The sequence below is a fragment of the Macaca thibetana genome, chromosome 19 (assembly GCF_024542745.1).
Source record: "Macaca thibetana thibetana isolate TM-01 chromosome 19, ASM2454274v1, whole genome shotgun sequence".
Taxonomy (NCBI): domain Eukaryota; kingdom Metazoa; phylum Chordata; class Mammalia; order Primates; family Cercopithecidae; genus Macaca; species Macaca thibetana.
This window is the reverse complement of record NC_065596.1, coordinates 42,521,964-42,537,235: the sequence shown is the minus strand read 5'-3', so window position 1 is coordinate 42,537,235 and position 15,272 is coordinate 42,521,964. Positions and strand designations below refer to the sequence as shown.

At 55.6% G+C, this 15,272-nt stretch overlaps 3 protein-coding genes across 49 annotated transcripts in view; 1 reads left to right on the top strand and 2 right to left on the bottom strand.

Moving 5' to 3' along the window:
• The window catches only part of YIF1B (Yip1 interacting factor homolog B, membrane trafficking protein), a 287,798-nt gene that overhangs the window by 212,885 nt on the left and 59,641 nt on the right, over nt 1-15,272 (top strand). Inside the window, exons 1-8 of one of the 46 annotated variants that reach the window (XM_050769135.1) lie at nt 976-1,087; nt 7,529-7,767; nt 7,844-7,948; nt 8,114-8,192; nt 8,322-8,379; nt 9,420-9,575; nt 9,651-9,744; nt 11,906-11,954. The exons of 43 other annotated variants lie outside the window; for them this stretch is intronic. In XM_050769135.1, coding sequence (XP_050625092.1) covers nt 1,036-1,087; nt 7,529-7,767; nt 7,844-7,948; nt 8,114-8,192; nt 8,322-8,379; nt 9,420-9,575; nt 9,651-9,744; nt 11,906-11,954 — 832 coding nt within the window. In that variant the 5' untranslated portion in view covers nt 976-1,035. Of the gene's footprint in view, nt 1-975; nt 1,088-3,542; nt 3,548-6,908; nt 6,913-7,528; nt 7,768-7,843; nt 7,949-8,113; nt 8,193-8,321; nt 8,380-9,419; nt 9,576-9,650; nt 9,745-11,905; nt 11,955-15,272 lie in introns of those variants that run through there. 2 more of the 46 variants (XM_050769153.1, XM_050769139.1) reach the window with 2 other exon arrangements.
• The window catches only part of PSMD8 (proteasome 26S subunit, non-ATPase 8), a 90,061-nt gene that overhangs the window by 69,595 nt on the left and 5,194 nt on the right, over nt 1-15,272 (bottom strand). The gene's annotated exons all lie outside the window — the stretch shown is intronic.
• On the bottom strand, nt 12,401-13,360 carry C19H19orf33 (chromosome 19 C19orf33 homolog). Of its 2 annotated transcripts, XM_050769365.1 has the most exons (4): nt 13,115-13,360; nt 12,908-13,023; nt 12,713-12,775; nt 12,401-12,555 (listed from the first exon to the last, which is right to left on the bottom strand). In XM_050769365.1, the coding sequence occupies exons 1-4, from the start codon at nt 13,134-13,136 to the stop codon at nt 12,448-12,450; spliced, it is 309 nt and encodes a 102-aa protein (XP_050625322.1). In that variant the 5' UTR covers nt 13,137-13,360; the 3' UTR covers nt 12,401-12,447. The 2 variants fall into 2 exon arrangements, with proteins under 2 accessions (XP_050625322.1, XP_050625323.1); XM_050769366.1 differs by lacking the exon at nt 12,401-12,555 and having other exon boundaries at nt 12,715-12,846; nt 13,115-13,153.

Below are 15,272 nucleotides of genomic sequence, written 5' to 3'. Positions count from 1 at the left end.
CTTTAGGAGGCTGAAGCAGGAGGATGGCTTGAGCCCAGGAATTCGAGACCAGCCTGGGCAACATAGCAAGATCCTGTTTTGACTAAAAATTAGCTGGGCATGGTGGTGCATGCCTGTGGTCCCAGTTACTGGGGAGGCTGAGGCAGGAGGATCACTTGAGCCCAGGGGGTCCGAGGCAGCCTGGGAAACAGAGCAAGACCCTGTCTCAAAATAAATAAATAATTACTTTAATACCTAAGGGCTGTCAAAAATTGTATAAGCCCCTACAACTCCTATTAGCCCCTCAGGAACACAAATGTTTCTCTTTTCCCTGCTCCACAGCCTTCTCTGGCTCTCCAGTGCTCTCAACGACCCAAATTGAACGCCTGTCTGTAGAGAACTGCATTTCCCATCGACCCTTTCGCTCGATATTTACATTTTAAAAAATGTTTTGTAGCGATGGAGATCTTGCTGTTGCCCAGGCTGGTCTCGAACTCCTGGGCTCAAGCGATCCTCGGCCTTCCAGAGTGCTGAGATTACAGGCATAAGTCACTGCGCTTGGCTAAATTAAAACAAAAAACAAAAAAACAAAACAACAGAACAAACAAAAAAAAACAACTTTGTAGGGATGAGGTGGGGCGAGGTCACTATGTTGCTCAGGCTAGTCTCGAACCCCTGGGCTCAAGCAATCCTCCCGCCTCGGCCTACCAAAGTGCTGGAGTTACCGGCGTGAGCCCCCGCAAAGGGCAGACACAGTCACTTTCTGTCATGGCAGACACCGCCTCCTCCTAGGGTTGTTCCCGGCCCCGCCCTCCTGCCCCTCAGGCCCTGACTCGCTTTACAGCAGGAGCCCAGTAACCCAGTCTCCGCCTCTTACGTAAGGCACCGCCCACTCGCCAAGGCCTCCGTGGGAGGGCGTGGCCTTCCCTCAATCCTGACGTCCATTGGCTGTCTCTTCGCCGGCGGGGCGTGGGTACGGGAGCCGGGCGGGCACGTTCCGAACCGCGGCTGAGGCGGCGGCGGCGGCGGCGGCGAAGGCGAAGGCGAAGGCGAAGGATGCACCCGGCAGGCTTGGCGGCGGCAGCGGCGGCGGGGACGCCCCGGCTGCGTAAGTGGCGTACGTGGCCGGCGGAGGAGATCGGGCGGGCAGGGGCGTGGCGGGGCGGCCGCGGCGGTTGGCGAGGTCACTGCAGGTCGGAGGTCACGAGATCAAGGATCTGGAACCCCGAGGTGTGCACAGCCCTGGGATGCCAGGTCTGGGTAGGGGGCGCCTTGGGGGGCGATTCTTTAGGAAATTCCTTTAGAAGAAAACAACTTGGGACAGGATAGCGTGCGACATGCAGAGAAATGCAACTTTCATTCATTTGCAGTTAGCGATCCGCCCTCCCCGCTCCCCACCTTTCCGTGGCTCCCCAGTGCCCGCCTGCTGTCGCCCACACCCTTAGGACAGTTTCGTGCCCCTCCGTGAGCGCAGAGGGCCATACCTACCGCTCATTTAAGAAGCGAACCTGTATTGTGCTGTTGGCCCCCTTTTCCCGTCTCTTCATCTCCGTGAGTGTGCTGTGTGTTTAATTTGTTCATTCAATCTAACTTGCCTCAACTCCCATGTGTCAGGCCCTGTGCTGGGATGGAGATGTGGGAGCCCAGAGGAGGCATGTGACCCAGCCAAGGGGTGTCAGTGAAGCTTCCTGGAAGAGCATACTTCTTTTTCCTTTTTTTTGAGACCTAATTTTGTTCTTGTTGCCCAGACTGGAGTGCAACAGCACAATCTCAGGTCACCACAACCTCCGCCTCCCGGGTTCAAGTGATTCTCCTGCCTCAGCCTCCCAAGTAGCTGGGATTACAGGGGCAGGCCACCACGCCCGGCTAATTTTGTATTTTTAATAGAGATGGGGTTTCTCCATGTTGGTCAAGCCGGTCTCGAACTCCCGACCTCAGGTGATCCGCCCGCCTAGGCCTCCCAAAGTGCTGAGATTACAGGCATGAGCCACCGCGCCTGGCATGGAAGAAGATACTTCTGATGATGAAAAGTTACCCAGGAGAAGGAGATTTGTGGTGAGAGGGCAGGCTGGGCGTGGTGGTTTACACCTATAATCCCAGCACTTTGGGAGGTCGAGGTGGGCTAATCACTTGGGACCAAGAGTTGGAGACCAGCTTGGGTAACATAGCAAAATCCTATCTCTAATAAAAGTGCAAAAAAGTAGCCGGGCGTGGTGGCGAGATTGCACCAGCCTGGGTGACAGAGCAAGACTTCACCTCAAAAAAAAAAAAAAAAGAGGGTAATCCACCTGCCTCGGCCTCCCGAAGTGCTGGAATTACAGGCATGAGTCACGGTGCCCAGCCAACCAGCCTGGCCAACATGTGAAACCCTGTCTCTACTAAAAATACAAAAAAAAAAAGCTTGGGTGCCATGGCTTACACCCATAATCCCAGGACTTTGGGAGACTGAGGCGGGAGGATCACGAGGTCAGGAGTTTGAGACCAGCCTGGCCAGTATGGTGAGACCTGGTCTCTACTAAAAATACAAAATTTAGCCAAGCGTGGTGGCGTGCGCCTGTAGTCCCAGCTATTTGGGAGGCTGAGGCAGAAGAATTGCTTGAACCTGGGAGGCGTAGGTTGCAGTGAACTGAGATTGCGCCAGTGCACTCCAGCCTGGACAACAGAGTGAGACTCTGTCTCAAAAAAAAAAAAAAAAAAAATTGTCTGGGTGTTGTGGTGCGCACCTGTAATCCCTGCTACTCGGGCAGCTGAGGCAGGAGAATCTCTTGAATGTGGGAGGCGGAGGTTGCAGTGAGCCAAGATTGTGCCATGGCACTCCAGCCTAGGCAACAAGAGTGAAACAATGCCTCAAGAAAAAAAAAAAAAAAAGAGGGAAAGGCATTGGAGGCCTGTGCCAAGTAAAAAAGTAGACAAATGAATATATATTACAGAAATTATTAGCCGGGCGTGGTGGCTCACACCTGTAATCCCAGCACTTTGGGAGGCCGAGGCGGGCGGATCACAAGGTCAGGAGATCGAGACCATAGTGAAACCCCGTCTCTATTAAAAATACAAAAAATTAGCCGGGCACGGTGGCGGGTGCCTGTAGTCCCAGCTACTCAGGAGGCTGAGGCAGGAGAATGGCGTGAACCCGAGAAGCGGAGCTTGCAGTGAGCCGAGATCGTGCCACTGCACTCCAGCCTGGGCGACAGAGCGAGACTCCGTCTCAAAAAAAAAAAAAAAAAAAAGAAATTATTATGAGTGCTCAGAAGAGAAAAAGAAAGCACCGCATGTTATGAGAAGGAGCCAGGCGGGGCTAGTGTGTTCCAGTGAGGAGTGAGGAAGATCACTTGAGCTTAGGAGTTCGAGACCAGCCTGCCCAAAATGGTGAAACTCTTGTCTCTACTAAAAATACAAAAATTACCTGGGTGTGGTGGTGTGCGCCTATAATCCCAGCTATGCAGGAGGCTGAGGCAGGAGAATTGCTTGAACCTGGGAGGTGGAGGTTGCAGTGAGCCGAGATCGCGCCATTGCACTCCAGCCTGGGCGACAAGAGCAAGACTCTGTCTGAAAAAAAAAGAAGTGGGGGAAAGAAAAGGGAAGTGGGGCTTGCGGAGAGGCTGGGGCCAGTGCTGCTTGCCTTGGAATTGAGGAGACCTGGGTCTGTCTTCAGGCTACGAATAATTGAGAGGAAGAGTTCAAGGCTAGTAGCTGATCAGGAGTGACATGGATGGACTGCTTTTTATGAGGCCAAGGAGTTTATGAGTGTCACAACAGCTTTGCAAGGTGGGACAGTTAACTCCGTTGTGTAGAGAAGAACATCCAGGTGCAGAGAAAATCATGATGTGGATAATTCTATTCCTCTCCTAATTCCCACTGTCATGTGATCACCCATTCCCTGTGCCTGCAATAGTGCCAGGCAGATAGTAGGATCTCAGCAGATATTTGCAGGATAGCATTGGTTATTGATTAGGAGCAGAGGCCCTGGAGGCAGAGTGCTGGGTTCAAATCCTGCCCTTCCCATTTTCTCCATACAGAGAAAGTGGAAGTACAGAGCACTTCCACTTGCCCCATTACTCAAACCGGGATCTATAGAGACCGTATTGGCTCTTCCCACTTCTTTTTTTGAGACGGACTCTCGCTCTGTTGCCCATGCTGGAGTGCAGTGGCGCCATCTTGGCTCACTGCAAGCTCTGCCTCCCAGGTTCATGTCATTCTCCTGCCTCAGCCTCCCAAGTAGCTGGGACTACAGGCGCCCACCACCACGCCCGGCTAATTGTTTTTTTTTTTTTTTTTTTTTTTTGTATTTTTAGTAGAGACGGGGTTTCACTGTGTTAGCCAGGATGGTCTCCATCTCCTGACCTCGTGATCCGCCCGCCTCAGCCTCCCAAAGTGCTGGGATTACAGGGGTGAGCCACCGCACCCGGCCCTTTTTTTTTTTTTTTTTTAAAGAGGGCTTTGCTGTGTCGCCCAGGCTGGAGTGCAGTGGTGCGATCTTGGCTCACTGCAGCCTTGACAACCCAGGTCCTCTCACCTCAGCCTCCCAAATAGCTGGGACTACAGGTGCGTGCCACCATGCCCTGCTATATTGTATTTTGTAGAGATAGGGTTTCACTATGTTGGCCAGGCTGGTCTTGAACTGAGTTAAAGTGATCTGCCTGTCTTGGCCTCCCAAAGTGCTGGGATTATAGGCGTGAGTCACCATGCCCAGCCTCTTCCCACTTTTTTTTTTTTGAGATGGAGTCTCGCTCTGTAGCCCAGGCCAGAGTGCAGTGGCATGATCTTGGCTAACTGCAACCTCTGCCCGCGCCCTCCCCCCCGACCTGCCCCCGTCCCAGTTCAAGCAGTTCTCCTGCCTCAGCCTCCAGAGTAGCTGGGATTACAGGAATGCACCACCATGCCCAGCTCATTTTTATATTTTTAGTAGGAACGGGGTTTTGCCATGTTGGCCAGGCTGGTCTTGAACTCCTGACCTCTTGATCCGCCTGCCTTGGCCTCCCAAAGTGCTGGGATTACAGGCATGAACCATTGCGCCCGGCCTCTTCCCACTTCTTAACACACCTCCTCTGAGCACACCTCAGCAAGTCCTGTCCCTTCTAGCTCAAACTGATCCAGAAATAACCCATTCCACTTTTACACCCCCAGTCCTGTCTGCCGTGGTCTCCCACCTGGACTTCCCCAGCAGCCTCCTCTCTCCCTTCCCTGCCCACCCCTCATCTGTTCCCCATATGAGGCCACGGGGACCTTTTAATATCGTTTGAAACCTGGCTCTCATACTATGACTTTGGGCAAGGGCCTGAGCCTCTTTAGGGCTTGCTTTTCTCATGTAAAATGGGGATGATGATAGCATTGACAATTGGCAGAAACAGGGTGGTTGTGAAGATGAAATGAGTTCATCCACAGGATTATTGTAATATTTATCAGGCACAGCAGGGCTGGACTCCTGCTCTGCCACTCACTCAGTTTGGCCCTTTGCACAAGTCATTTTAGCTGTCTGGGCCTTGGTTTCCACACCTGTAAATTGGGGGTGGTCATTTATTCTCTTTTTTTTTTTTTTTTTTTTTTTGAGACAGGGTCTCACTGTGTTGTCCAGGCTGGAGTTCAGTGGTGCAATCTTGGCTCACTGCAACCTTTGCCTCCCAGGCTTAAGCGATCCTCCCACCTTGGCCTCCCGAGTAGCTGGGACCACAGGTGTGAACCACCACGCCTAGTTAATCTTTCTATATTTTGCAGGGATGGGGTTTCGCCATGTTGCCCAGGCTACCTTTATTCATTGATCAGATTTTTATCAAGCGCCTACTCTAACCCTGTGCAAGGGGCTGGGGACTCAGCTGTGAACGAGATCAAGATCCCCCCCTTGGGGGACTCACATTCGAGTGGGGGAGACAGTGAACAAAATAAGACAGCCAGCATGTCAGCTGGTGCTGAGTTCTAAGGCTATCAGTGAAGCAGGGCAGGGGGTGGGGAGTGCCACCAAGGGAGGTACGGTTGTAGACAGGATGGCTGGGGAAGGCCTCACTGAGCAAAGCCCTCGAAGAGGAGAGGAGGGAGCCCTGAGGACGTTGGAGGAAGAACGTTGCAAGCAGAGGCACAGCTGGTGCAGAGGCCTTGAGGCAGGCACCTTCCTGGTGCGTTCAGTGAGCATTGGGAGGCGCAGGTGGCTGGAGTCAAGTGATTGAGGGGGAGCATGGGAGATATGCACAGAGGCCTTGTGTAAAAGGCTTGGTACAGGATTTTGTACCCAATAGCCCCTCCTCCCCCCCCGTATGTAGTAGCTTTTAAGATAATCATCATCAGATAAGTGGATGGGTGGGTGGGTGAATGGATGGTTAGATGGATGGATGATGGATGGGTGGATAGATGAATGTGTTGATGGACGGATAAATAGCTTGGTGAGTGCATGGATGGATGGATGGATGGACGGATGGATGGAAAGATGAAAGCATCAGTGGATGGATAGTTGGCTAGATGTGTGGGTGGAGGGGTGGGTGGATGGATGGATGGATGGATGGTTGGATGGATGGATGGATAGATTGATGAATGGGTTGGTGGATGGATAGATAGCTTGGTGAGTGGATGGATGGATGGGTGGATGAATGGACAGATAGATGAATGCATCAATGGATGGATAGTTGGCTGTCTGGCTGGCTGGCTGGCTGGATAGATGGATGGCTGGCTGGGTGGATGGATGGATGATGGATGGATGGGTGGATAGATGAGTGGGTTGGTGAATAGATAGATAGCTTGATGAGTGGATGGATGGATGCATGGATGGATGGATGGATGGATGGATGGATGGATGGATGGAAAGATGAATGCATCAGTGGATGGATAGTTAACTAGATGGATGGGTGGATGAATAGGTGGATGGATGGGTGGGTGGATGGATGGATGGATAGATGGGTGGATGGATGGGTAGGTGGATGGATGGGTGAGTGGATGGATGGATGGGGGTGGGGGGTGGATAGGTGGATGGATAGATGGATGGATGGGTAGGTGGGTGGGTGGATGGATGGATGGGTGGGCGGATGGATGAATGGATGGATTGATGGGTGGGAGGGTGGATGGATAGATGGTGGATGGATTGATGGGTGGGAGGGTGGATGGATAGATGGATGGGTGGATGAATGGATGGACAGATGAATGCATCAGTGGACGGATAGTTGGCTAGATGGGTGGGTGGATGGATGGATGGATGGATGGATAGGTGGACAGATGGATGGATGAATGGATGGGTGGATGGATGAATGGGTAGTTGGAAGGATAGATGTGGATGGGTGGGCGAGTGGGTGGGTGGGTGGATGGATGAGTAGATGGATGGGTGGGTAGATGAATGGATGCATAGATTAGTGTATCAGTGGATGGATAGTTGGCTAGATGGGTGGGTCGATGGATGAATGGCAGAGGCTGCACCTGCCAGTCCATCTGATGTCAAAGCTAGTGTCTCTAATGGTGACACCACCCTCCTCTCAGTAGGAGCAGGAGGCAGAACTGCAGGATGAATGAGGCTCACCAGGCCTCCCTTACCTATCCTGGATCCCCAGTGTCTCCCCACCCTCTTCCCTTGCAGCCTCAAAGCGGAGGATCCCTGTGTCCCAGCCAGGCATGGCCGACCCCCACCAGCTTTTCGATGATACAAGTTCAACCCAGAGCCGGGGCTATGGGGCCCAGCGGGCACCTGGCGGCCTAGGCTATCCTGCAGCCTCTGCCACGCCCCAGGCAGCCTTCCTGGCTGACCCGGTGTCCAACATGGCCATGGCCTATGGGAGCAGCCTGGCTGCTCAGGGCAAGGAGCTGGTGGATAAGAACGTAAGTGGCCAGGGCTGGCGGGAGTTGGGGGACGCACGGGGCCACGGGCACTCAGGCTTGAGCTCTGCCTCCCCAGATTGACCGCTTCATCCCCGTCACCAAGCTCAAGTATTACTTTGCTGTGGACACCATGTATGTGGGCAGAAAGCTGGGCCTGTTGTTCTTCCCCTACCTGCACCAGGTCAGCACCCCCAGGGGAATGTGGGTCTGCGGTGGGCCTGTGGGGGCTCAGGGGTGGGGGCAGGTGTGTGGTGGGGCCAGGAGATTCACCTCGAGGGAGGAGGGCCTGTAGCAGGGTAGGAGGGACCTGGTTCTGAGGGTCCTGCCCATCTCCCCATCCCCACAGGACTGGGAGGTGCAGTACCAACAGGACACCCCGGTGGCCCCCCGCTTTGACGTCAATGCCCCGGACCTCTACATTCCAGGTTTCACCCTCCCTCTACCCTGCACCCTCCTCTCTCTTCCGGGCCTGTCTGGGGTGGGTGTGTGGGTGTCTGGAGGCCCAGGGCAGTTCTTCTTCTGGTGACCAGTGTCTGTGTGTCTGCCTCCCACAGCGATGGCTTTCATCACGTACGTTTTGGTGGCTGGTCTTGCGCTGGGGACCCAGGATAGGTAAGGGCGGCCTGGGGCAGGCCGAGTAGGGTGGGGTTTGGGAGGCCCATGGTTGGTCAGGAAGGTTTCAGTTCCAAGGTCTCAGTTCCCCTCTCAGGACAGCCCCACTTTGCTCCCAGTTGGCCCAAGATACGGCCCTCAGGGTCACCATCAGCATCACCCTCGCCTCTTCCCTCTCCTTCCTACCCATGTGCATTGTGTCACCACACCCTGTGCTGGGCGACCCTCTCCATCCACCCTTCCTCTTGGCCTCTGCTACCAGACCCATCCTCATCCTCGCTCTGTCGTCACCAGCTCCCCATTGCACCCCTACTCCAGCAGCAGCCAGGACCGTCCTGTCTGAGGTGTGAGCCTGGCCACAGCCCACCCTGCTCCACCCTACTATCCATGGCTCCCGATCAAGCCTCAGCTCCTCAGCCCCGCACTGCCCCTCCCGTTGCACGCTTCTGTCCGTTCCTTTCCTCAGGAGGGCTGGCGCTGTCTCCTGGGGCCTTGTCACATCAACTTCCCTCTGCCCGGGAGCGTGTTCCCCTCCACTACTGCTGAGTACCTGTGCATTCCCGCTGGCTCCATTCCAGTGTCACCTCCTCCAGGAAGCCTTCCTGTCCCCCAGGCTAGGTCAGGCCCCTCCTCTTGCTCACACTGCCCTGTTCTTTTCCTTTGTGACACTGAACACATCTGTCATTAACTGGTGAGGCCCTGGGGATATGGCAGAGGCCGAAGGCTTTGTCCCTGACCAGCTCCTTCCTGCAGGCCTCAGCTTGCTGTCCCCTCTCCTGGGAAGCCTCTCTGACACCTGCCTCCTGACTGTCAGGCACAGCCCCCTGTGACTCCAGCCCTGCCCGCTCTGGGTGTCACTGTCTAGGGATGGGTCTGCCGTCCTCCCTGGATGGGATTTCCATGAGAATAGGATAGCGTGCAGGTCCATCTTGGTCACTGCCGGGTGTCCAGCCCTACCCAACACGGGGCTGTCCCCAGGCGGGTGCTGGGGGTGGGAGGTCTGAACCAGCCAACCAAGTGGCGGGACTTGCTGCCTGCAGGTTCTCCCCAGACCTCCTAGGGCTGCAGGCGAGCTCAGCCCTGGCCTGGCTGACCCTGGAGGTGGTGGCCATCCTGCTCAGCCTCTATCTGGTCACTGTCAACACCGACCTCACCACCATCGACCTGGTGGCCTTCTTGGGCTACAAGTATGTCGGGTGAGTACGCCCGCCCTTCATGCCAGCCCCAGCCCTTGGGCCTTGTCGTCACACAGCCTCCTCTCCCTCCCCCAGGATGATTGGCGGGGTCCTCATGGGCCTGCTCTTCGGGAAGATTGGCTACTACCTGGTGCTGGGCTGGTGCTGTGTGGCCATCTTTGTGTTCATGGTGAGCAGGGGCTCGGGGCTGGTGAGGCTGAGGGCACAGGTGCCCCGGAGGCATCCAAGAAGAGGATGTCAGGTGTGGGGTTCAGACCAGAGACACATTGCTGAACTGAAGAGCCCTGGAGTGGCTGCCCAGCCTGGGGGGGTCAGGAGGGCTTCCTGGAAGAGGGGGTATCCTGAGCCCTGGAAGAGGAGATCCCACCCAGGCTGCTAGAGGCTGGGGATCCCCAGCACACAGGCTCCAGGCTGGGCTCTCACCCTCATTCCACTCTCCTTGCATGGGGGCTTTCCTGCCAGAATTTCCCTGGAAGGAGATTCTCTAGAGCCCTTCCTGCTAGAGTCAGGGGTGCTGGTGAAGAGCACTGGGGTCTGCAGGCTGGGTGGACCCCAAGTTTAGTTGGATCCTAGGCAAATCACTTCCTTTCTTTAAACTCAGTTTCCCCTTTTGCCGGGCGCGGTGGCTCACGCCCGTAATCCCAGCACTTTGGGAGGCCGAAGCAGAAGGATCACGAGGTCAGGAGATGAGACCATCCTGGCTAACACGGTGAAACCCCATCTCTACTAAAAATACAAAAAAATTAGCTGGGCTTGGTGGTGTGTGCCTGTAGCCCCAGCTACTCGGGAAGCTGAGGCAGGAGAATCGCTTGAACCTGGGAAGTGGAGGTTGCGGTGAGCTGAGATTGCACCCCTGCACTCCAGCCTGGGCGACAGAGCAAGACTCTGTCTCAAAAAAAAAAACAAACCGGCCGGGCGCGGTGGCTCAAGCCTGTAATCCCAGCACTTTGGGAGGCCGAAGCGGGCGAATCACAAGGTTAGGAGATCGAGACCACAGTGAAACCCCGTCTCTACTAAAAATACAAAAAATTAGCCGGGCGCGGTGGCGGGCGCCTGTAGTCCCAGCTACTCAGGAGGCTGAGGCAGGAGAATGGCGGGAACCCGGGAGGCGGAGCTTGCAGTGAGCCGAGATCGCGCCACTGCACTCCAGCCTGGGCAACAGCGTGAGACTCCGTCTCAAAAAAAAAAAAAAACAAACCAAAACTCAGTTTCCCTATTTTAGAATAGGAGGATGATACTTGCACCTTAAGGTGCTGGGAGGATTCACTGTGAACATGTGAGAAGCAGAGGGCAGACCGTGGTGGCTGGTGAGCCAGGGCAGAGACTCACGCAAACTTTGACTTAGGTCTCATCATTTAAAAGTTTAGGCCAAGCGCATAACTCACATCTGTGATCCCAGCACTTTGGGAGGCTGAGGCAGGAGGATCACTGGAGGCCAGGAGCTTGATACCAGCCTGGACAACATAGCAAGACCCCATCTCTAAAAAAATTAAATAATTAGCCAGGCATGGCAGTATGTACCTATAGTCCCAGCTACTCGAGACGCTGAGGTGGGAGGATCACTTGAGTCTGGAAGATTGAGGCTGCAGTGAGCTGAGATCATGCCACTGCAGTCAAACCTGGTGGACAGGGTGAGACCCTGTCCATTTTTTTTTTTTTTTTTTGAGACGGAGTCTTGCTCTGTCACCAGGCTGAAGTGCAGTGGCGCGATCTCGGCTCACTGCAGCCTCCTGGGTTCACAGGAGCGATTCTCCTGCCTCAGCCTCCTGAGAAGCAGGGAGCACCACCATACCCAGCTAATTTTTGTATTTTTAGTAGGGATGGGGTTTCACCATGTTGGCCAGGATGGTCTTGATCTCCTGACCTTGTGATCCGCCCGCCTCGGCCTCCCAAAGTGCTGGGATTACAGGCGTGAGCCAACGCACTAGGCCAGAGACCCTGTCCTTTAATAAAAATAAAGATAGCATTTCTGGCATGTCTTCAGAAACTGCCATGTGACCAGCATAACGGGGAGCAGCAGCCAGGGCCATGTCTCCCACCCCCTCAGGCCGGGTGTCCACCGCGAAGTCCCCCTTCACCCGCTCCCAGACCTTGCCTGGCATTTGAGTGTCGAACCTTCTCATATTTTGCCCACAGGGTCCAAATCCTCACCATGTTAGGAGGTTTGGGGAAACTGAGGCCCCCAGAAACCTGAGGCTGCAGAGGGCCAGGGACTTGTCCCCAGCTGCCTGGGGCTTCTAGACAGAGGCTGGAAGTATGTCAGGGCTCTCACTCTGGCCCAGAGAGCTCAAGGGTAAACCCCTTGGTTCCTCTCTCCCTTTCCCACCCAGATCCGGACGCTGCGGCTGAAGATCTTGGCAGAGGCAGCGGCTGAGGGGGTCCCGGTGCGTGGGGCCCGGAACCAGCTGCGCATGTACCTGACCATGGCAGTGGCAGCGGCACAACCTCTGCTCATGTACTGGCTCACCTTCCACCTGGTGCGGTGAGCGGAGCCTCCCGCCGCCGCCGCTGCTGCTGCTGCTGCTGCTGCTGGGAGCCACTGGACTCATCTCCTGCCTGCAGGCCCCAGGGGTCCACCCTGTCTGGCCACAGGCGACGCCTCCATCCCATGTCCCGCCCAGCCCCGCCCCCAACCCAAGGTGCTGAGAGATCTCCAGCTGCACAGGCCATCGCCCCAGGGCGTGGCCGCTGTTACAGAAACAATAAACCCTGATGGGCATGGCGTGGGCAGCCTCTCCTTGGCCGCGAGCAGGGATGGGCGGGCCCAGCCCTGGGCAGGGGGCAGGGAACTGGGGACGGACCGGAGCAGGCACTGCGCTGATCAGTCGCAGAAGGCAGAGAGGAAGGTTTAATGAGCCCTGTCCAGGGCCCTTCAGTGAGGAGCCTCCTTCTTGCCCTTTTCCTTTTTCTTCTTCTTCACTTTGGGCTTCTTGGCCTTGCCGGGGGTGCTCTCGTGCTGCTTGGAGCCAGCGGTGTGGGGCTGTGGGACCGAGGGCAGGGATGGGAGAGAAGAGATGGTTCTGGGCTGGAAGGAGACAGAGGAACCGCCTCCTGCACCCTCCCCACCAGCCCCTGCGCTGGGACGCTTCTCTGCGGTGCAGGGCACGGGCCTGGGGACGCTGGCGAGAACCCCTTACCTTCACATCCATGTCCGAGTCGCTGGAGCTGCTGCTGGAGTCGGAAGAGCTGTGGTGTCCTTGCTGGATGGAGGTGCGGCAGTGAGGCGGTGCCCCTTACCCAGCCCCCGAAGTTGGAAGCCCAAGGCAGGACCCTGGGGTCAGGGGCAACCCCACCCCTCCCGCCTGTCCGCAGCCGGTGATGAGGAGACTTACCTCTGGACCCGGACCTGCCCCCGCCTCCGACCGGCCCTGAACTTTGTGGGGACTGAGCTTGGGGTCTCCCCCATGGCCCGCCCCCACACCTGGCTTCTGGGAGGTTGGCTCCAGAGCTGTGGAGAGAAGTTGGGTGGTTGGTGCGGGCAGCTTCTGGGCTTGATTCTCGCCCCCTCCACCTCCAATCCACACTCCCCAGGAGCTCACCTGCTCCCAGGTCGAACTCCATGGCGAGAGGTGTGTCCCAGGGCCAAGGGCACCTGGGCCCTGCAGAGGAGTGGAGCAGTGGGAGGAGCGCTGAGACCTGCCCGTTGGAGGAATGCTGACACGCCCCACCCAACCTCTGTCCTGGTCCTCAGCCCTGACTGCGCGGCACCGCCCAGCATTTCCTCTGTGAGGAGTGAGGGAGATGGACAGTGGTGGCCTCCGCCAGCCTTGGTGCCTGAGGGGAGGCCGACTGAGGGGGGCTCTGTGGATGCCATTCAGGGAGCTACATGTTTCCCCAAAAAGCTCAGATGCTGGTTCTTGGAGGGAGGTGCCCCCGCCTTCCTGCATACCGCCGCAATATGGCCTCCTCCGCCGTAGTTTCACACACAGGGCGCTGCTGCCAGGGGCGTCCTGTGTTCTAACTCGCTCCCACAGCCCCTCCGGCTTGGTGAGCAGCATCTGAGGGGTGAGGGGCGTAGACTTGGAGCCAGCCTGCTGCACTAGATGCCAGCTGTGTCACTTAGTAGCAGGGTGACCTCAGGAAAGTTGCTTCACCTCTGTGCCTCAGTTTCCTCATCTGTAAATGACAGCTACCCATGGGATTGATGTGAAAGAAGAGTTACTTTCCTAGAATGGTGTCTGGCATGAAGTACTGATAATGTGTTGGATTTTTTAAAAATAAAAGGTAGGTGTTTTAGGCCGGTCATGGTGGCTCACACCTGTAATCCCAGCACTTTGGGAGGCAGAGGCAGGTAGATCACCTGAGGTCAGGAGTTCGAGACCAGCCTGACCAACATAGTGAAACCCTGTCTGTACTAAAAATAAAAAAATTAGCTGGGCACGGTGGTGCACGCCTGTAATCCCAGCTGCTCTGGAGGCTGAGGCACAAGAATCACTTGAACCCGGGAGGCAGAGGTTTCAGTGAGCCAAGATTGCACCACTGCACTCCAGCCTGGGTGACACAGTGAGACTCCGTCTCAAAAAAGAAAAAAGTATATTGATATAAAAGATAAGTGTCAAGCCAGGCACGGTGGCTCATGCCCAGCACTTTGGGAGGCCGAGGCAGGTGGTTAACCCAAGGGGAGTTTGAGACCAGCCTGGCCGACATGGTGAAGCCCCGTCTCTACTAAAAATACAAAATTTAGCCAGGCGTGGTGGCGGGCGCCTGTAATCCCAGCTACTTGGAGGCTGAGGCAGGAGAATCACTTCAGCCCGGAGGCGGAGGTTACAGTGAGCCGCGATTGTGCCATTGCACTCCAGCCTGGGTGGTAGAGCCAGGCTCCATCTCAAAAAAAAAAAAAAAGGAAGATAAATGTCTTTATGAGTGTGGGCTGCTGTAACAAATACAGAGAGGGTGGCTTTAACAGGAAACACAGTTCTCACGGTCCTGGAGGCTGGAAGTCTGAGATGGGGGTGTTGGTAGATCCGGTGTCAGGAGCGCCGCTTCCTGGCTCGTTGACAGCCACCCTGCCTCCCCGCATGGCCGAGAGCAAGATCATCTCACGTTGTGTCCCTTTCTATAAGGGCACAAATCCCATTCATGAAGGCTCCTCCCGTATCACCTGGTGACCTCCCAGAGGTCCTACCTTCAAATACCATCACTTGGCTTCAGCACAGGAGTTTGGGGAAGACACAAACATTCAGTCTATGACAGTAGGTACTGTTCCAACCCCTACTTCACAGATGAGGAAACTGAGGGATTAGGTAAGAAGACGAAGGGTAACCATAGAACATGGGCTGGGTGCAGTAGTTCATGCCTGTAATCCCAGCACTTTGGGAGGGAAGCAAGGCAGGAGGATCACTTGAGCTGAAGAGTTTGAGATCAGCCTGGGTAACATACTGAGACCATCTCTACATGAAATTAAAACTTAGACAGGCATGGTGGCACTCACCTGTAGTCCCAGCTACTCAGGAGGCTGAGACAGGAGAATCACTTGAGCCCGGGAAGTCCAAGCTGCAGTAAGCTGTGATTGAGCCACTGCACTCCAGCGTGGTTGACGGAGCAAGACCCTGTCTCAAAACACACACACAGGCCAGGCACAGTGGCTCACACCTGTAATCCCAGCACTTTGGGAGGCTGAGGCGGGAGGGTCACTTGTGGTCAGGAGTACAAGACCAGCCTGGCCAATGTGGTGAAAAATATAAAAAATCACTGAGT

What these genes read in the sequence shown, in the direction of transcription:
- C19H19orf33 (XM_050769365.1), bottom strand. Translation starts at nt 13,136, where the DNA reads ATGGAGTTCGACCTGGGAGCAG. An exon ending in GGAGTTCGACCTGGGAGCAG is followed by an intron (nt 13,024 to 13,114) that starts GTGAGCTCCTGG and finishes TTCTCTCCACAG; the next exon opens with CTCTGGAGCCAACCTCCCAG. An exon ending in ACTCGGACATGGATGTGAAG is followed by an intron (nt 12,556 to 12,712) that starts GTAAGGGGTTCT and finishes TCGGTCCCACAG; the next exon opens with CCCCACACCGCTGGCTCCAA.